The 20,180-nt window shown below is 59.0% G+C and overlaps 5 protein-coding genes across 5 annotated transcripts; 2 read left to right on the forward strand and 3 right to left on the reverse strand.

Annotated features, from left to right (window-relative positions):
• Positions 1–197: 197 nt before the first annotated feature.
• Positions 198–2,213, forward strand: BXZ73DRAFT_40383 (cora-domain-containing protein; the record flags this gene model as incomplete). Its single annotated transcript, XM_048018566.1, has 6 exons — positions 198–1,058; positions 1,111–1,293; positions 1,348–1,568; positions 1,624–1,747; positions 1,810–2,058; positions 2,121–2,213. The coding sequence occupies 6 exons, from the start codon at positions 198–200 to the stop codon at positions 2,211–2,213; spliced, it is 1,731 nt and encodes a 576-aa protein (XP_047881972.1).
• A 478-nt stretch (positions 2,214–2,691) lies between these two features.
• BXZ73DRAFT_87547 (PLU-1-like protein-domain-containing protein) lies at positions 2,692–9,409 on the reverse strand (the record flags this gene model as incomplete). Its single annotated transcript, XM_048024615.1, has 17 exons — positions 2,692–3,128; positions 3,586–3,831; positions 3,889–4,792; positions 4,867–5,121; positions 5,151–5,483; positions 5,520–5,645; positions 5,673–6,243; positions 6,311–6,474; positions 6,532–6,590; positions 6,687–6,776; positions 6,832–6,859; positions 6,914–7,094; positions 7,150–7,531; positions 7,594–8,299; positions 8,409–8,609; positions 8,783–9,321; positions 9,343–9,409. The coding sequence occupies 17 exons, from the start codon at positions 9,407–9,409 to the stop codon at positions 2,692–2,694; spliced, it is 5,289 nt and encodes a 1,762-aa protein (XP_047881973.1).
• Positions 9,410–10,451: 1,042 nt separating this feature from the next.
• On the reverse strand, positions 10,452–11,406 carry BXZ73DRAFT_40146 (14-3-3 protein; the record flags this gene model as incomplete). Its single annotated transcript, XM_048018515.1, has 4 exons — positions 10,452–10,507; positions 10,565–10,908; positions 10,966–11,272; positions 11,340–11,406. The coding sequence occupies 4 exons, from the start codon at positions 11,404–11,406 to the stop codon at positions 10,452–10,454; spliced, it is 774 nt and encodes a 257-aa protein (XP_047881974.1).
• A 2,295-nt stretch (positions 11,407–13,701) lies between these two features.
• Positions 13,702–16,586, reverse strand: BXZ73DRAFT_40424 (uncharacterized protein; the record flags this gene model as incomplete). The annotated part of the gene is made up of 4 exons (XM_048018572.1): positions 13,702–14,568; positions 14,644–14,883; positions 14,941–16,486; positions 16,543–16,586. The coding sequence occupies 4 exons, from the start codon at positions 16,584–16,586 to the stop codon at positions 13,702–13,704; spliced, it is 2,697 nt and encodes an 898-aa protein (XP_047881975.1).
• A 340-nt stretch (positions 16,587–16,926) lies between these two features.
• On the forward strand, positions 16,927–17,699 carry BXZ73DRAFT_97206 (dehydrase and lipid transport-domain-containing protein; the record flags this gene model as incomplete). Its single annotated transcript, XM_048027292.1, has 3 exons — positions 16,927–17,078; positions 17,157–17,364; positions 17,421–17,699. The coding sequence occupies 3 exons, from the start codon at positions 16,927–16,929 to the stop codon at positions 17,697–17,699; spliced, it is 639 nt and encodes a 212-aa protein (XP_047881976.1).
• Positions 17,700–20,180: the final 2,481 nt, after the last annotated feature.

A 20,180-nucleotide genomic window follows, 5' to 3' on the forward strand; every position in this document is an offset into this window, starting at 1 on the left:
TGTCACTCCAAGAGCGGCAAGCTATCGATGAGGCACGCGGCACTTCTGCCCTGCATGCGGACGGCGAGAATCAAACACAATTTCAGCATCCCGGCCCTACTCCTGGCAACGACCTCCTCACAAACCATCTAAACTCTGCCCATGATCCAGCACTTCTCGTCCCGTTTCAGGAGGACCCTGCGTTGGGGGGACTACCTATGTATCAAGCAACGGTAGATCGTGCAGAGGTCCAGCAACAGTACGAGTTTAGTCTCATGGAGGAGTATGCCCGAGGCGAGAAGGCGCGATTGGGGATCCACACACCCGGGACTACCCTCGACTACAGGCAGCCTCAAGCCTCCTCTTCCACCCAGATCCCGCTCCCAAGCAGCAGCGAGGATCCGCTTGCGGGACCGGGCGAGCCCGCGTCTCAAGACTCTTCAATGCCCTTCACTCTTCCATTGCCCAAGGTGCGGCACCGGAAGCTCAGCGTGAGCTCGCCCGCACCACGAAGGGGCAAGATGGCACTGTTCGAGCAGGGCGCCCCTCCGCCGTCCATCGTGTTGCGCGCCCCTCACCTCGCGATGGGCACCACTCTTAGCGCAGTCCCGTCCTACGACAACCTGGGCGACTCCCACCGAGGGACCCAAGATGCGGCGGCACACGGCATGGGGGGAGGGCCTGGGTCAGGGCACGACAGACCGTACCGCTTCTCGTTCTACTCCAACTCGCTCTCGGCCACGATCCACGCGCGCAGCCTTTCTGAGCTGCCGGCGGACGGCCAGAGCTTTGAGGATATGTTCATGGGCCGTAACCACTCTCATGACGCCTCCGACCCCACAAGCGCGCGACCGTCGATTCTCCAGCGAGCGAATGCGAGCTTACCTGGATCCATCCCCACGTCCGGCGCGACATCGCCTGTTCCGCCGCTAGGCATGTCGAGTGGCATTTCCAAGCTTATGCCGGGAATGCCAGGGGCTCCAGGAGAACGCCGGCCGGGAGATGGGACGGGTACAGACTCCACATGGTGGCTGGACGTGCTCGCTCCCACGGACGATGAGATGAAGTTGCTCAGCAAGGTACTATGCAAGGTCATCGACTATCTAGTTGCTCATACTCGGACTTGATTAGGTGTTCTCTATCCACCCGCTCACGACGGAAGATATTCAGATGGAAGAAACTCGCGAGAAGATCGAGCTCTTCCGGAATTACTATCTCGTCTGTTTCCGCAGTTTCGACCAGGACCCATACAGTCCAACGCACTTGGAGCCGCTCAACATGTACATCATTGTTTTCCGTGACGGCATCCTTTCCGTAAGTATTACATGGTCTTGGCACGCGGCACGTTTCACCGCTAACCCCGCACAGTTCCATTTCAGACCCACACCTCATCCGCAAAACGTGCGTCGGCGAATCAAGCAGCTTAAAGACTACATCAGCGTCACGTCCGACTGGATTTCCTATGCGCTGATTGATGACATCACCGACGCCTTCGGTCCGCTCATCCAGAGCATCGAGTACGAGGTTGACAGCATCGACGAGCTGGTACTCATTCTGAAAGAGGCGGAGCAGAGCGATATGCTCAGGCGGTACGTCCGAACCGCTGTCGATCTCGTGACCCCCATTGAGTCTCTTCCGTGGTAGAATCGGGACATGCCGCAAGAAGGTTATGGGCCTTCTCCGGCTCATGGGCAACAAGGCGGATGTCGTAAAAGGCTTGGCCAAGCGGTGCAACGAGAACTGGCGCGTCGCGCCGACGTCCGACATTGTAAGTTCCACCCTCCCACCCCCGTCGTCTCCACTTGACCCCGAGCTCACCGCGGCATGCAGGGCCTATACCTCTCCGACATCCAGGACCACCTGATCACGATGACCCAGAACCTGAACCACTACGAGAAGATCCTGTCGCGCTCGCACTCGAACTACCTCGCCCAGATCTCGATCGAGATGACGGACGCGAACAATCAGATCAACGACGTGCTCTCGAAGCTGACCGCGCTCGGTACCGTGCTCATCCCGATGAACCTGGTCACCGGTCTATGGGGGATGAACGTGCATGTGCCGGGGCAGGACGTTCAGGTGAGTGTCCCGCCTCTCGTCGCACTGCGTGGAGATTGTGAAGCTCACTTCGCCTCACGAAGAGCTTGCAATGGTTCGGTGCCATTATCGCCTGCCTCGCCGCATTTGCCGTGATCGCGGGCTGGTCAACGTACAAGCTCATGGTGCACCGGTGATCAGTGGTTGCTCCTGGGCTGTTGCCATCTATAGACTCTCGGTCGCCTATTTAGCCTAATAGACGGACACTACACATGATTTCTTTGGGCATCACCAGAGGTTCTTTCACGCTTCATCTTACCGCATCGACATGATATCACATTGTACCTGCATTTCTTGTACTACATTAAACTAGACGATTACATGCTCTGCCTGAAAGTGGCACGGAATGCGTTAATGGTTCGACTAGTTGTATCTCGCGCAGCACCCGAGTGACTGGTGTATCAACAGACGTTCCAAGAAGAATAGAATTACCCAGTAAAATTACAGACAGCATACGGCAGAATCGAGGATAGAGCACAAGCAACATGGGACTCAGGCGGAACGTACGTATGTAAGAGTAGCAAAGACTCGCAAGCATACCGGCATGTATACATGGACAGGAGCATAAACACCAGCAACGAGGCCAAGGAATATCTCAATCACCATCAAGCCAGTTCACTGATGCCGAGGCGGGTGCGTCGGGGACCGTCCATCGTGCGGCGGCGGCGCGCCCCATCGGTCCTCGTCCCCACGTACACTCATGTTCTGCCCCCAGTACGTGGTGACAGGCTTGCGCGTCCCAAGCGGCGACTGGCTGTTCTCGACGTGCTCCCGTATGTGCTCTCTTTCACGCTCCCGGTGCAGCGACGGCGGGAGCGCGCTCGGGCCCGCGCGGCCGTACGCTACGCTGACCGACGGCGTTGGGTGAGACGGCGGGGGCGCCCGCGTCGGCGAGCGCAAGTCCGCGCCTGGCGGGGCGAGCATCATCGCGAGGCTCGGGGACATGCCCGTGCCCTGGTTCGAGCGGCCGACGGACGATGACGAGGACGGGGGGGCTGTGGCGTCGAGTGCTGCGAGTGCGAGGAGTGCGAGTGCGAATGGGAGTGCGAGTGCTGCCGGTGCGGAGAGCGCAGCGGCGGCGCAACAGGCCGCTCTTCGGGCGACATGTCATCGGGGTACTTGCGCTTCCGATGCTGCTGGGGAGGGGTGTGGAGGATCGTGGGTGAGCGCAGGTGCTGCTCGGCGGGCGAGAGCATTGGCGACGCGTGCATTGAAGAGCTTGAATGGCTCTGCGAAGTTGTTGGAGGAGCGCGAGAGCCACCGGGCGGGGCAGCAGCGGCCGCGGCGGAACTCCAACGGCTTGTGCTGCTCGAGACCCACGGTGGCGGGGGAGGGATGTGATGGTGGTGGTTGTTGGTCGACTGCGGCCTGCTGTAGTGGTCGTTTGGTGGGGGCGGTGGGGGAACGTGTGAGCTCGCGTGAGAATGTGACTGGCATGGGAGGAGTGAGGGTGAGGAGCATGCGACGAGCTTCCATGCGAGGGAGGTTGTTGAAGTGGGTGCATCGAACGGGCCATGTGAGAAGTCCCGTTGGGCACAGGGAGGGGAGCGTTGCTGGGCCCGGAAGTCCGCGGACCGCCCGAAGAGGACGAAGCGCCATTGGGAGCGACGTTGTCCGGCTGTCCAGGTGTGAACCGGATAAGCTCCACGAAGAGCGTCTGCGTGAAAGGAGGAGCCAGTCGCTGATAAATGATGTCCTTGCTAAAGGTCTCCAGCATCTCCTTCGTGTTCACAAAGATCTCCGGGTCGGCGTTATCTGCGATGCGCAATACTTTGAGCACCCATCCAATGGACAAATGGTGGTGATACTTACCGACGTGCTTCACACGTACCTCCGAGAACGGGTATTGCCTGTTCTTCCGCACACAGCACAGCGGGCACAAGAACATCCCGCGCGACCCTGCCTCGACTGGGAAGAACACGCAGCCGCCATGGTACAGCTTCTGGCAAAGTTCGCACTGCACCTGCGGGAAGTTGAGCAGCCCGGGCGTGCGCCCGCGGCAAATGCACCGCGTGTGGTCGATCCAGTCCTTGTCAAGGTCCTGGCCGAACACGAACTTGGGCCGCCGCCGCTTCTTCGTCCGCACCGGCGCGGGCTGACCCGCGAGCACGCGGTGCAGGCTCGCGAGCTCGAGCCCAAACGACACCCCTGGCGTGGGTGCGACCGCGAATTGGATCTTGTAAAGCTTGCGCATGTAGTGGCGGACCTGGCCGAGGTAGTCGAGCCGCTGGTTCGCGGGCTGGTTGAGGAAGGAGATGAATTGACCGATAACGCCCGCGAGGCGATCGACGCGGTGCACGATGATCTCGAGCTGCTTCCACTCCTCTGCGTAGTAGCGCGAGACGTCTGGTGCCTGCATGAGGGTCGTGGGCAGGTAGCAGAAGTGCCAGGAGCGCTCCTTGTGGATTGTCCCGTTCCAGTGGTGGTGGTCGCAGAATGGGCACGAGCCACCGTTCGCCGCGCACACACCGTGGAAGCGCGCGAAGCAGTGATCGCACTGCACCGCGTCCGACACCTGGTTGGCACTGGGTGGGCGCACGGGCGACGTGCATATGCAGGTGTAGTACTCGTCGTTCGGCGGGAGGTCATCCTCGGGGCGGGTCGACTCGACGACGTCGTCCAAGATAGGCTGACCGTGAGTATCGTTGTGTTGCCTGCAGTACCAAGGAAGCGTCTCGATCCACCGGTAGTGTGCCGCCAGCTGCTTGTCGAGCTTCTCGAAATGGGGAGCGCAAACATCGTCAGATGCTCGTTCGCATACTTGCGCCACTGGATCATGGTTATGAACACGTCCGGCTCGTCCGCGTTCTGGTAGGTACCCTTGACGACAGCTTCGCAGCGCGACTCCAGATCCTGCGCGAAGTCGACCGTACGGCGGAGGTCGCCGACAGCGACGATGTCGAAGTCCTTCTCCGCCTCGGTAACGAACTTCACCACGTCTGTGACCTTCGGCTTCTCGGGCATAGGGCCGCCCATCATCCACATCTGCGCCTGGCGCTCGTACTCCTTGCCCCGAGCTCGGAGGTCGATGAGCCGCTGGAGAAGCTCCGAGTCAATGGGGACGTCGAGATAACGGATTGAGCGAATTCTTCCAGCTCGTCGAGAGTCCGTGGGTGCTTGTCGAGTATGCGCTTCGCGTTTTTCTCCCACGCTTCGCCCTTGCGATAGAGGTGATCCAGCCAACGCATGCGGGGATCCTCAAACGAGAGGGTGCATGCCTGTGCACGGGTCACAAACGCGCGGACGTCCTTGAAGGAGAGTGTAACGCTCTGATCCTGATAGACTGGGTTCAGCTCCTTCACGAGCTCGTCGCGGAGCACGACCTTCTCCAGTTCGATGACCTCGGGAACGAGCACGTGGAGCGACAATGACAGTTGGATCAGCTGCTTGCACTCCTTCACCCACTCCTCGGGATCTACGTGAACACGCAAGCGGTTCAACACGTCGCGGGCCGTCTTGCGCGTCTCCTCAGCATTCTTGGCGACATCCTTGAGTTCAGCGATCTGGGGGGCATCGAAACCTAGATGCTCAACCTCAGCGAGGAGCGCGTAGAGATCGTCAAGTGTGCGCTCCGGCCGAGGCGGTGGTTCATCCACGGGCTCCATGCCGCCGTCTGCGGTTGCGATCGACGATCGGCGAGGCTTGCGACCTCCCTTCCGGTTCGGCTTGGGATTGAGGATCGCGTCCGCAGCCTCCAGCCAGTTGTTCGCCTTGTTAACGCACTTGCGGAGGTGCCTCAGCTCCTTTAGGTGGTCTTCGATGATCTCGCCTTCCGCGCAGAGCGTCATAAGCGACTGAAGAGGAGGGGTGGGGGTGTCGTCAAGGAGCTTCCTCAACTTGTTGCGCCACTGGGTAGGTACGGAGGCATGTTCGGACACCTTCGCCTGGATGTCCTGGAGCTCCGTGTCGCTGAAGCGCTTGCGAAGGACGCGATTCGACAGCGGGCACTTGCACAGCTCCGCGACGTGCTCGATGCAGCTCACGAACTTCGTGGAGCAGGTGCATGTGATCTGCGAGAGGTAGCAGAAGACCTTGCAGACGGCGCACTGGTACTGATCGTCCGAGTTCCGGTCCGTCTGCTCCAGAATTTCGTTCATCTGCATTTCTCGGGCTCGTCTCCGAGCATCCATCTCCCGGTCAGTCATCTCTTGGAGACTGTGATTCAGCCTGGCGATCCAGCAAGGTTAGCCCCATCGCGGATCGGAAGCCGGGTACGTGACAGATGACCACGTACCACATTGCGGTCTGAATTGAATGGGACTGCTGCGTAATAGTGATGAGGAGCTCGTCATGAGAGAAGACCGGCAGCTTGTGGTGATACTGGTATCGCTTCACGCAGTCGAGACCCATCGGCAGCCAGTCAGGAAGCGCGAAGTTCACAGCCTCGTTGAAGTTGAGCTGAACAAGACATCAGCTTGTCAAATGTCCACGCACGACTGGCGATGACATACGTACCCCGTGGTTGAAGCCCGCGTGATAAGCCTTCGGGAATGTACCACGAATTCGCCAGCGCGCTGATTGCAGCCATAGACGTCCACACCCGCCTCCTTGATGCGCTTGGGTTCATGAGCGTGACCAACTGAAAGAGCAGGTCAGGCTGAGCTTCGAACAGTCAGGGGCCTCCTTCTTGATGGCTGCTTCGAACTTCTCAGCGTCAGAACCGGGAATGCTGTACCAGGTCTTCGTCTCGCCCCAATGCACTGAGAAAAAAGTCTGAGCTTTTTTGAACGGACCGATCGTGTCCATCTCACTTACTGTAGTTGATACTGTATGTATAATGATCCTGAGGGACATAAGGTGAATATACAGCCGATAGATCGAACACTGCTTGGCGCACCTCGTTGTGCCAACAGAACGTAGAGAAGATCATTCCAACATAGGTCCATGGAACAGTCATCCCAGATATGTCGGACTTGATGTATCGGAGAAGCGATTGCGACAAGATGGGGATGTTGTTTAAATTCCAAGGATCCTTGGAATACAAATCTAGCGGGTGGGTCTCCAAGGATGGCATGCCGCTAATGACGGAGCGGTCAGCGAGTGCAGAAATTGAAGAAGGAATATAGCACAAACCTTCCGTGGGTCGTAGAGTGCACGTCGGCTCCATATTCCACCTCGACAGTCTCGGTCGGAGACGCCACAAGCCGCCAAAACTCTTTCTCCACGTCATCCTCGGTGATGACCATGTTGCCAAAGCGATTCGCGTAAGGGTCGGGTGGCGAGTCATTCGACGACGATTCGCCGTGAGCCAAGTTTCCAGTGAAAGACTCTGGCGGATGGCTGAGAAACCATAGGCGCCGGAACTCTAGGTCTCGGGCCTGGAAGCTTGACAGGCTGTGCTCTTCGCCTTCGTCGAACCCAAAATCACCGCCGGTATTGAACAAGCAATTGTGGCAAAACCATTCGCCTCGCGGGACCCCTTCCAGCGGCGGGTCGAGACAGAACATGTGGAACCCTAGTGGTCGTCCGACGTCTCAACGCCGGTTCCGGGCAGGGTGAGAATATGTAGCGACTCACCGCAATCACAGCCGTCACACAGCAGCATCTCTTCGCCCTTGTCTTGTTTGATGCAGATCTCGCAGTACAGCTTACCGTTGCATGAGCTGGCGCGTTCGGCGCTGGAGATGACACTGCAGTGACTCACCTCGTCCTTAGGGTCCTTCTTCTTGTCTGACGCGGTACCGTTGGCGGCATTTGCGGCTGTGGACGTTCGGCGACCACCTAAAATTTCCGTCAGCCCACCAAAACTTCCGACCGCTGCCGTAATTTGTGGCTTACGAGTATTCGGCTGCTCCTGTGACGTGTGCCTCGCGCTACGCCTCGGCTGAGGCTTCTCCTGCTTCACGCCGTTCGCCTGCTTGAAGTCGGGCTCTTCCGGAGGCTCCGACAGACTCGATGTGGCCGTTAGCGGGCTCGAAGGCGGACTGTCGTCGTCCGCCGCCGTTGAGGTGCTTGGGCCCGCCCTGGACACTGGCGCCGACGCCGACGTTGGTGGCGGAGAGCCGCCGCGGCCAGCCCCGGCGGTGCTAGCAGACTGCTCCTTCTTGGTGTTGTCGCGCGGCTTGATCGGGGAGAGCGTAGCCGAGTGGCGGACGCGCTCGCAGAAGTGTTCGTACGGGAGGATCACGCGGCTGTACGAGTTCCGCATCTGCGTCGCCAGCCCGGGGATGCCGGTGTAGCCCAGCAGACGACCGAGATCTGCCCACTTCTTGTCGCGTGTGACCTACGGGCACGCAGGGCAGCGGCGGGAGCAGTGGGAGAGATGGGCGCAGATAAGAGTCAGCACCGACGTCCCAGCCCAACGAACGGTTCAAACCAAAAGGTTTGCGTACCGCTTCATAGCCCCCGAGCTTGTGTACCTCCTTGCGCAAGAGCCAGAGGTCGAGCGGCCTGTGGTTGATGGTGGGGACCGAGACGCGAGAATTGCCCTGCTGCTTGTGGAAGCGGTAGAGCTGCTCAAGAAAATTCACCTTGGCCCTGCTCGAGGCCTCGATAGAGTTGAGCCTCTGGAGTCGGGTCTTGAAGCGGAACCTCTGTGCGCAGGGGGCCCAGGCGGTCAGTCTCGGCTACGGGGCACAAAAGCGATGCGCAAGCGAAAGAGGCGCGCGCACGACGGGCGCCACCGGGCCGCCACATGCTAGCACGGCTGCAAGAACGAGGAGCCCAGAGAAGACACAAGGAAAGAAAAGGGGAAGCACAAACGCACCGTGGTGTCTGTCACAAAGGGCATGGCCCAGTCGCTGGGGGGCACAATCTTGCACATGCCGTAGCGCTTTGCAGTGGCGGATATCGCGGTGATATACGCCATGGGGTCCTTCCACTGTTCGGCCGTGGGTCGGAATGTTGGGCAGTCCGTGAGGCCAAACGGTCTTGGGGTGGGTTTCGGTGCTGTGGGTCTCTGCGAAGGAGTCTTGACGGTGGAGAGTTTGAGGGAGGAGTCGACGGGGAGAGGGGGCCCATCGCGCAGCTGGATGCGGATACCACACTCGTCGTGCATCGAGTCGTTGAGGGATTCCTCACCAAGGGTGGACTGGGTGTGGGTGTGCAACGCAGCGATAGCATCCATCTTGGATTTGCGGGGGGCGCGCTTGCCGTCGGTGGGCGTGGCGGGGGCGTCGGGCGCACTTGCGCTCGGGGCGGGGGCACCGTCCGGGCGTTCGATCGGGGTAGCGCCCTCGACGGGGATGGTCAGGCACGAGGTGAAAGTGGCAGGAGCGCGAATAGAAAAATCGGGAGGGAGAGAGGCTGGAGTGGAGGAAGACGCACTGGCCGCGGTGCGGGGAGAGCGGCCACGACGGGAGGAGCCTCCGCGAGCGGAGGGAGAGCCGTGCATTGTGGCCGTGGAGAAGGAAGGAAGGTAAGAAACACACTCGCCAACGCCCCGCGATGGACGCCGACCGCCATCGAGCCAGACGCCTTCCGCGTGGGAATCCGCGACTTCGCTGGCTTCAAACCCACCACGCCGATCTTGCCGCCGCTACGCCTGCCTCGCGACATAGCCACCCCTGGAGCCCGCCTCCTGCCCCAGCACAGGCGATCCAACACAGGCGACTCCGCCTGCCTGCCTGTCCGCCCGCCGCTTGCCCACTTCCGCGGCCAAGTACGCTCACCCAATCGCCACCCTCCCACGGCTGGCGCCCGTCCCATCGGTCCTTGTGTATCGCGCCAAACGACCGCCCTCCGCACCACCCTTGCCCTTGGTCCCAGCGCCCGGCTACCACAGCATATAGTTAGCGAGACCTCCATGAATCTGCCGTTGTCCGATTTTTGCGCCCTCAATTCACCACCCTTGCTGCCAGACGTCTAAGCGCCCATTTACCCACATGCCGCATATCCGGATCCCTCCGGGAGGTTGCAGACCACATGCACATGCCCACGCAGAACGCAGAACGGCAGAGCTATCCGTCTGCCCGTATATCCATGTAGCAACAACATCTAACTCAGCCTTGATTCGACCAGCTGCGCGGGCAGTAACCCAATCGGGCTTCATAGTCCCGAGACCGATCCAGGGCGTTACACTCACCGAGATTTTCCGGTCAAACATCGTCAAAGACGAATTAGGCCGTACGGTAAAACATTGCCCGTTGCACTTGGCGGAGAAAGAGGTTTAGATGTAGCTTGACCACATTGCTCGCGCATCACACAAACAACCATGACGACGAAACTGCATGCTGATACCCTTCCTATACACAAAGCCACTAATAACTTCTCTCGAAACGTTCTCGTACGGAACCGAACGGGGGACAGCGGCGGGGGAAAGATTGCAGAAGATGGTAGGTGCGCGAGTATGATATGATGCGAATGCAGGATGCGATGATGGATGAGCAAGACATTACGACAAACTACACGAGAAAAACTTCATGACAATCTCCACATTACGCGCCCTCCTCTACGGGAGCCTCAGCGCCCTCGTCCTTGTCCGCGGACTTGTCTAGAGCAGGAAAGATGCTTAGTAACAACACTGCAGCTGGCATCCAATACTACTTACCAGACTCCTGCATGTCCGACGTCCAGAGGGTGAGGTTGTCGCGGAGCAGCTGCATGATGAGAGTCGAGTCCTTGTAACTCTCTTCCGAGAGGGTGTCGAGCTCCGCGATTGCGTCGTCGAACGCCTGCTTGGCAAGGTGACAGGCCCGGTCAGGCGAGTTGAGGATCTCGTAGTAGAACACGGAGAAGTTGAGCGCGAGACCGAGACGGATGGGGTGGGTAGGGGGGAGCTCGGTGACGGCAACATCGGACGCGGCCTTGTAGGCCTCGAGCGACTTGTCGGCGCTCTCTTTCCGCTTGTCGCCGGTCGCAAACTCCGCAAGGTAGCGGTGGTAGTCACCCATCCTGGAAGAACCCATGATCAGCGCATGATCGGATACGGCGGGCGTAGGAATAGCTCACATCTTGTGGTAGAAGACCTTCGACTCGCCAGAAGCGGCCGAGGGAATCAAGTGCTTCTCGAGAACGTCAAGGATGTCCTCGCAAATCTTGGCGAGCTCGCTCTCAATCTTCTCCCGGTAGCCCTTGATCATCTTGACCTGGACCTCGTTACCCTTTGACTCCTCCTTCTGCTCGATGGAGGAGACGATGCGCCAGGACGCACGGCGGGCACCGATGACATTCTTGTAGGCGACCGAGAGGAGGTTGCGCTCCTCGACGGTGAGCTCCTGGTCGGAGGAAGCGACACGCTTCATGTTCTCGACCATCTCTGCGCGCACATGACCCCACATGAGCGACGATCCCCCAACCGCCGGATCTGGTGACGAAGGACATACCTTCGTAGCGCTCAGCCTGCTCGGCGAGCTTAGCAAGGTAGACAGAGTCCTCACGAGACTGGGCCATCTGAGAGACAAGATACGTCATGAGCACGCGTCGAAAGCGTGTCGGACGCGTCCAACTCACTGCGATAAGAGTTGGGAGTGGTGGAGGGGCTGGGGTGAGGGGCTGGGGGAGACGAGTGAGCGGAAGACGGGGGCGGGGACACGAGGAGGGACTGACTTGTAGTGGTGACGGCGGGGACGATGATGGGCGTATGAGAGAGAAGTGAAGGGAGATAAATGAACAAATTAAATCCAGAGCAGGGCAGAGGGTTGTTCGGGTGTGGGCAGAGGGGAAGGTCACGTGTGTCGCTTCCGATGGAGGTTCCCCAGAGGCGAGATGCCATATCGGGGAGGCGCCGCCCGGCCGCCCTTTGCGCCACCCCCGTTCTTTGTCCTCCCCCGGCCGGCGCCGCCCTCCCCCGCGCCCCCGCCCGCGGCCCACAAAGCAGCCTGGTCCATTGTGCACCGCGGCAGGCGCAGCGGTCGGGCGCACGCGCACGGCGAGCGGGGGCGGGGGACGGAGCGATCGCAGGTTCTTCGATGCGGGGAATCGGGCACCGCCAAGGTCGCCCACCGCCCACACCAGATTCAGCTTCCTCGCCGTCGTTGCCGCGCCTCCCGCACAGACCCCTCCGCTCCCAGCCGCGCCCTCGCCAGGCGCGACACTGGACGTCCCTCCATCGAGCAGCGCTGGCCTTTCCAGCCCCGTCTGGCCGTCCGGGCTCCGCCGCGCGCACTCGCGCCGGGCAGACTGGTCCCCGCATCACGCCCCGTTTGGCCCCATCCATGCGACAGCCCGCCTAATCCAGGCGCCCGCCGCTTCGACCCCCGCGCCCACGCAGGACATCTCGCCACCATTCCTGCCGACGGTCATCCACTGGGTTATCGAGCCAGCGCCCAGGACGACCACATCCTGTAAACGTATTCCGGATACGTCGTGGGCCCGCCGCCGAGCGCTGTCCGTTCGCAGAGCCGCAGTGCGCGCCGCTCCAACATGATGGGCCCAGGGACGTCATCCACACCCGTTCACATTGCGTCGCTGGTGCTCCACTGCGCCGAATGAGTGGCTATGACGATCGTCGTTCGGCGCCCTGATACTTCCTTCGTTTCTCGCGACGGTAACGTTGGCGCCGCCAGTGGCCACCCCAGCACTGGCACACTGACAGCAGTGGCGGTCATCCAGGTATCGAGAACGCGTGATTGCGTGGACCAATCAACCGGTCTGCCATCCAGAGACGTCATCCGTCCACCGAGGTTCAAATCCTCCTATATCCCGTCTACAGCGGAGATAGATGACATGTACATATGACGTTTGCAGGCCATGCATTCGCGGACATAACTTCACATCCGAGTACCCCGTTCTTGTATTGCAATGAAAGGATCCTCGCAGTCCGATCCTCGTTACACTCATTGGTCGCGCGAGGCTCGTCTCGCGGAGATGGCTCTCACCTCGCGGCGGATATCGATCCAGACTTATCAGAGCGGGATTCGAAAGTCGCTGAACGGAGTGTCCATTCATCTCGGAACCATTCCACATTAACTGACTAGAGTGCACCACTGAAAGCCCAGCCCGCGCGCGGTATGATCGAGACCAAGTGCCGCGTTGTTGGTGATGCATGTATGGGTTTTTGCTGCATGGAGAGGCGCAGTCTGCAGACAAGGCCATGCGACTTTGTCGACATCCTTCGGCCAAGTTCACCAATGCACTGATGCCGACGGTATGGGGTAGCTCGCGTGGCTTCATTAATCCGGTATGGCGCTGTTGATCAGTATGTGTCCCTTCGCCTATCACGAGATCACTGTCAATGCCTCGTGGGGTCGGTGGTGCGTGCAGGCATGATCGAGAACTTTCACGCCCACATGCAGCGGCGAAGGTTGAAACTGGACGTAAGCAAGGTTTCAATAGCATCGATCGCCCAGACAAATGGACGGTCGCACCTCGTTCCCTCTGCGTATACACAGACAAACCTTGAAGCTTGAAGAGCAACCGGGATACTTTCAACGTAAAGATGTCGTGAGTACATACAGCGATCCCCAAACATCTTATAATAGACGTAAAGTAGTGGCACATGGCAGGCCGAACCGCAAGCAAGCGAAGCTATCGGACGTGGAGTACAGTATATAAGCAACGATGTAACATGAAGCATCCATAGACATATACAAACGCATACAGCGGCCTCAATTTCACGCACAATCCCGACGAAGGGCCGAAACATCTGAGAGGTAGGCACACAAGGCATGTAAACAGCATCGTGGAGGGGCTATCGCTCTTCGCCTACCGTCCAAGCACAGAACACAAAGTCCACATCCCACCTCCTCAGCTCCGGTAGCTCGCATACGACATCAGCGACGGCGACGACGGCCGCATCCCGCTGTAATTCGCGCTCCCGCGCGTGTTCGCAACCGTGTTCGCCATCGTGTGCGGCGACTGCGCGTGCAGGTCCTCCGTGCTGAGGTACGCCGCGTCGAGGTCGCGTCCCTTGTCGTAGTGCCCGTACATCCCCGAGTTGCGCGACATCGCGCTGTTGATCGAACTCGCCGACGGCACCCGCCGCAGACCCGACGCCTCGCCGGAGAGCGGCCGGCTCGAGAAGAACGCCCCTGGCGTCGAACCTGCGTGCATGCTGAAGCTCCGCTGAGGTTGCTCGGACGCGCGGGACGCGGGACGCGCAGGGTCGGGGTGTATCGACTGTCGGCTCGAGGTCCTGGACGGGGAGCGCAGCACGCTTGGTACGCTGGATACCGGCGGTACGCCGGGCGTTGGGTCTGGGTAAGGACCGGAGGAATGACTTGGGGTGATCGGACGTGCGGAAGGAGGGCGACCGAGGCTAGAGGGTGGCCGGCCGAAGTCTACCGAGCCGCCGCGTGACTTTGGTCTACCGAGAGAGCTACTGGACGACGAACCCGGATGAGCGTAAGGATACGCGGGCTGGCTTTGCATGGGAACTGGTGTTCTTCGTGGGGACGGTGGTACTATGTAGGTCGGGTTCTGGGGAGAAGGAGCTCTCTGATATGGTGAGTGCGCACCCTCACGGGAGGGACTCGGGGAGTATGGCCTTGAGTGAGGCCTTTCGGGTGTGGGTGTCCCATTGCCACGATCCGGTTGCATGTGACGACGAGAAGAGACTGGCGAGAGCATGTTGTCATGCAAAGAACCCGGCGAGATGCTCGAATTGGGTCCAGACTAGAAGAATCAAAATTAACGGAACAGTGAATGAGGCCTTCTGGTGTCACAGCCAGACGATATAATATTACTCACTGGTGGTTCTATGCGGATACTAACAGGTGTCGACGACGCGGTACGACGGTGACTACCCGAGTTGATTCTGCTGTTGGGTGGACGATTTGGTGACGGAGTATGGAGGGATTGGGTCCGGTGGTGCAGTGGACCGGGTGAGCCGGACGACAGGATCGGAGGGGCACCCAGCGGGGAAGGGGTAGTGACTTGCGCCGGTCGGTGAGGAGAGGTAAGCTTTTCCCGTGACGAAGAAGGGTGGCTCTATGAAGGAGCTGCGCGTCAGTGCGGGAGCGCGTATAAGCAGGGGAAAGTACTGACTTGACTTGCTGTGGATCTTCGCCACATTTCCATCTGTTCAGGGTCTGAGTAACTCAAATCATCCGCCATGCGTTGACTTTGTTCCCTGCTGCGAGAGTGAGGTCTTGAGGGTATCCCGTCCATATCACCCGGGAAGATGTTGCTCCGTACGCGACCGTCCATGCTTGGGCTATATTCCAACGTGCTTGAGACTTCTGGAATTGCGCTGAGGCCAGAACTGCGGTCACGAAGGCCCTTCATGGCGGTGGGCGGCGCGTTCACGAGATCGAAATGTGAGATCGTTGTGGACGGGAGAGACTCCGCAACCGAGCGAGGTGACGCCCTGGGCCGCTGACCGTATGCGTAGTCGTGAGGTCGTACACCAAGGGTGCTTGCAGAATTAGGTTCTTCGGACGGCGATACAATGCTGGGAGGTGCGGTGGAGATGGATGGAGGACGCTGCAATCCATGAGGTGGGGGCATGGCGAGTGTATGATCAGGACCCAGAGTCGGTATGAAGCCCTCTTGGAGATTGGTGTAATCCGAGCGCTGAGGAGACGGTGGGGCACGGATATAGCGAATCTCTTCATCAGGTTCCGAAACAGGCCATCCTGAAGGGACACCACGTTGTGACCTTGCGGGTAGTGTGGACTTGAACGTAGAGGGAGTGGTCATAGTTTCCTTGAAGCGAGAGCCCTGGACTCCAGCTCCGTAAGGGTCCAGGTCGTCCACAATTCCTCTGTCATCCTGAATCATAGTAGAAACAGACGGCGGGACGTGGTGCATAGGGGCAGGCGTGCCGAGGTTGATGGCAGAGAAGCCGTCTAGAGAGTCCATGCGATTTGCATTGGGAACAGGTCCAGGAGCATTCTCAAGGATGTCGTCCACCGGAGGAACTCCAGCCGGGGGAATGTCGAATTGAGATAAGCTGGGACCTACACCACGTGCATGCTGGTATCCTCTTCGGAGGCCCTCTTGGTATCCCTCCTTTCGCCCTTCCTCGCGCGCCTTCGTCTTCATCTGCTCTTCCTTCAACTGTCGCGCCGTAGACCGGGCTCGCGCCGCAGCCGCCTCCGCGCTGTCCCGCTGCGCCTCGATATCCTTGAGGAGGTCCGAACCGCGAAGGATCTCGCGCTGCGCATTGTCAAGTTGGACCTTGTACATCCGCAGCTCCGTGTGTATGCGCTCGTTCTCTTGCTGGGTAGAGACGCGAGCCTCGTTGACGATTTTGAACCGCTGCGCGAGTTCGAGGGCGCGCCGTTCCGCCTCTTGCGCGCGACGCGTCTCGCTGTCGAGCCGTTCGAGAGCAGCACGGAACATTTTGCGGTACTTCTTCGTCTCGTTGTTCTCGTCCAAAGCATATTTGAGGAAGTCGCGCTGGGTGAGGCTGACTCGATCGTGCTTGTGCCGAGAGTGCCTTCGATCGTCCAAACTGTGGCCTACGCCAGAAAGGAGGGAGAGCTGGGAGTTGTGGGGATCGAGTGGCTCGATCACCTCATCAAGGTTCTCGGCTACCTCCTCTCGCGGTATGGACTCCTGTTCGCTATCGTCCTCCTGAAACGGCGAACTGCCCAGGGATGGTCTGTACCTGTGACGCAGGTGGACGGTCCAAATATCACTCACTCGTCAGAACTATTGGACAGTCGCACGTTCAGTGGTTCGGCCATGGTTGTAGATTATGGGTTGGGAGAGGGCCCGGTGGGAGAGCCAATTAGCGGAGGATGTAATACAGCCTGATTTGGTGGTGGAATGACGACAGAGGGTAAAAGTACAGTCCTGAGAGATGGATATCCAGACGGAGCGTAGTGATAAGCAGATACAGTGGAATGTCTAGTGTGGCAGCGCAGGGGGCATGACGCGGAGGACAAGACGGGCAGGCGTGGGCAGCAGACTTCCCGTCACCGAGCTCGGCCTTGTTCTGAATGCACCCAAAGCGTGGGCGCTACCCGGCCACCGGCATCAGCGCTGTCTCCGCGTCCTCGGAGTGAGCGCGGCAGTTGCACTCTAATGGCCCTCGTCCGACGCCTCGTCCACTGCACTCGCCCGCAGTTGGCCAGATCGTTCATCACCCTTCCGGACCTCTCCTCACTCTCCCCGTTCTCTGGCCAAGACGGCAACAACCAAGGCTCGCAGGTGTATCACGAGCGCAAGGTCTTTCCGTACGTGTACGGAGTGTTGCTGTTTAGATGCACCTGGCGCCGTCGACGTATATGCGCATGCTGACACGCCCTCTGCAGATATTCGCAAAGACAGCTGTACGAGCTCGTCGCCGACGCGTCTTCGTATCCACGGTTCCTCCCGTTCTGTACCAATGCGCGGGTGCTCAGTAAGAAGCCGCACCCGTCCGATGCCGGGCACCTGAATATGGACGTCGAGCTCACCGTCGGCTTCCTGAACTTCACGGAGAGCTACATCAGCAAAGTCACCCTTCGGCCTTATGAGTCGGTCGAGGCGCGTCCACACCCTCTCATCACGGCGTCTCCGTGCTCACGCTCACACAGGCCGTCGCTGCGTCATCGACACCTGTCTTCAAGACGCTGGACACCATCTGGCGCTTCCAGCCGGCGCCGCCCCAGTCGCCGCCTCCCGGATCAAGGATCTCTTCGAGCACAACTTCTACTGCGGCGGGGCCGACGCTTGTGACTCTGGACCTCAAGTTTGCCTTCGCAAGCCCCGTTCACGCGGCCGTCTCTGCGTCAGTCTTTGGTCAAGTCTCCAAGATGATGGTCCAAGCCTTCGAACAGCGGTGTCAAGAAATCTACGGTCTGGATGAAACATAGGCCTCCGATTCGCGGCTCGATGTGTGCACTAGTAGCCCTTTCAGTTACAATTATGTACACATGACGTGTCTTGCCCTCGTGCGCCGCCAGGCCGTTCTTTCAGCAATGCGTCGGAAGCTGGGCAGGATCAGTAGAAAGCTTGAGGCCGAACAAGTTCTTGTCTGGCAAGCGGGATAAGCTTTGAGCATGGATGTTCCCATGGTCGTGGAATGTAACGAGCACGAGCTTCCACGGTGCAATGCACTTGATCTGTAGAGGCCGATCAATAACCCCACCAAACGCCCGACACGGCTATTGCCTGCGTACGGACATGCACCCTGAGAGAAGGGGTGCCGGAGGACTGAGCGGGTGTACGCCTCCTAGAAGCGGGCTCGGATGGCCGCTAGTACTGGCGACAGAGCATGGCTACAACCCGTGCCAGTCAATCAAGCGATGTATTTGTAGAAAGCATTAGTTGAGTTACGGAGTGGCAATGACTTCCCACAATAGAACGCACGTCAGTCAGGTAGATCTAGCCAGACAGTAGAGTGGCGGATAGCGCGGGTGACGCCGGGGGTGCTCGCTCCAAGAGTTTCTCCTCGCTCCTGTACACGAGGTGGAAAGGTGCCGGCGGGAGAACGCTTAGCGCAATCGAGTCGATCGATGCTTGTTCCCATTGAGTTGGTGCGGGACTCCGGAAGGCCGCCTTTCGAGCATGGGTTCCACATCGGCGTGGCGAGATAGAGTTCGCGGGTCTAGCGCAAAACGCATGGGGGAGGTGCCGGACCGATGCGAGGATTCGAGAACAGGGCAAGGGGTGAGCTAGTTCTACAAGCAGTAGAGCGGGTCGTCAAAGCACGGTTGAGACGCAACGATGGTTCAACGATTCTGGAGGGGAAAGAGGACACTGCACCGACTGTGATTGGCTGGCCTTAAGGAAGCTGTCGAAATTGTCGGCTCCATCCCAACAGCCAGTCACGGCGACTGGGTCTCCCGGTCTGAATATGAGGCCCGCCCGTACGGACATAAAGTTCGTAAATGACATCGCACCGGCCGGGCGAGGCCTTTAGGGCGGTGAGTATACATGGCGTCTGGTTATGACGAAAAAGATCGCCGTATACCAACTAGGCGGACAACTGGCAACGTGGACCGTATGCCCTTCGAAAACCTAGGGTTAATGGACACAACTTTCCTTCCGCTCCGCCCTTGCCATTATGAGGAAGGACTGCACATGATCACTCGCGAAAGGAACACACGAGGACAAAAAGAAGAGGTCCCTCGTGTCTGTGGGCACCCACGTCAGATGCGATCATGTGTCGATATGGATGCGCTTACGTTGGTTGAAGAACAGAAGTGAGGAGGCCGAAGGGGTGTGTTCCTCCTGCCCGTATCCCGGTCTGGCAAATCGCGAGAGCAGCCTGAAAGCGAGGAATTGTCTGCCGAAGACTCAATGGCAGGATGAAACGCATTTTTAGAATGGTTCAGACCCCCACTTGTAGTTGTCGCATTCCTTCCAGCGCCCAGCCATCTCACTTTGGCGAGACTCCAGACGGCGCCAATCCGTTCCGTGGATTCGAGCTAGAAGAACCTTCATCTGCATTCTCAGAGCGTATTTGACCATTGGGCGAATGCCACGACCCTAGCGGAAGGTTTTCACCGGCGCCGCACGAGTCCCGCATCATCAGATGAGCGTTGATACGGGATACTGGCATGGCGGAGAGTCTGGACCAGAAGCTTCAGGGACTTGAAGAACACATCAGTAGGATAACTCTGGATCCTGGAATTACGAAAATCTTTGTCACTTTGAAAACGCTACCGTGAGATTGGCTTCGTACAGTCGATTGCATGCATGCGGATGGTCGAACGGTCCATTTGTGAACACCCTGTGCCCCGCAATACGTCAACCACTGTGCGTGTGACCTGCAGGAATAAGGGCGGACATGAGCATGGTGGCACGGACGTCAACTCATGTCCCATGCGCGTGGGGTGGTGGACGATCATTACACATTAGACTCGGGGCTGAACAAATCTCACCGTGCCGGTTCGATCGCATAGCTTATCGGATGCTCAGGTGAGAGAGCAGCTAAGTCCATATTCATACAGGACGACAGATATAGCAGCCGATAAATAAACAGTATGTCGATACAAGGCGTCGCATTATTCGCGGCCAACTTGGTCTTCATGTACACCGAACATCCTACACATCGGAACCGTCGCATGAGGTATCGGTGTTGATCAAGTCGCATAGTCAGCGTTCTCTGGGCAGTCGCGAGCGATCTGCAGATGCCCACAGATCAGCACTGGAGAAATCTTAGGTGTTGTTGCGTACGTACATGGCCCTCCTGCTGGCATTTGTAGCAGGTCTTGTTCTTGTTAGGGTTTCCAATCGGGGCGCCAGTCTCACCGACAGTAGTGCCCGGTGCAGCGAGGCAGTCCCTGCCGCAGGCGATGAGGTCGAGGTCAAGCGCGAGGTCGAGATCAACGTACCTCGCCATATGGTTG

Source organism: Epithele typhae, assembly GCF_022376455.1.
Source record: "Epithele typhae strain CBS 203.58 chromosome Unknown BXZ73scaffold_4, whole genome shotgun sequence".
NCBI classification, from domain to species: domain Eukaryota; kingdom Fungi; phylum Basidiomycota; class Agaricomycetes; order Polyporales; family Epitheliaceae; genus Epithele; species Epithele typhae.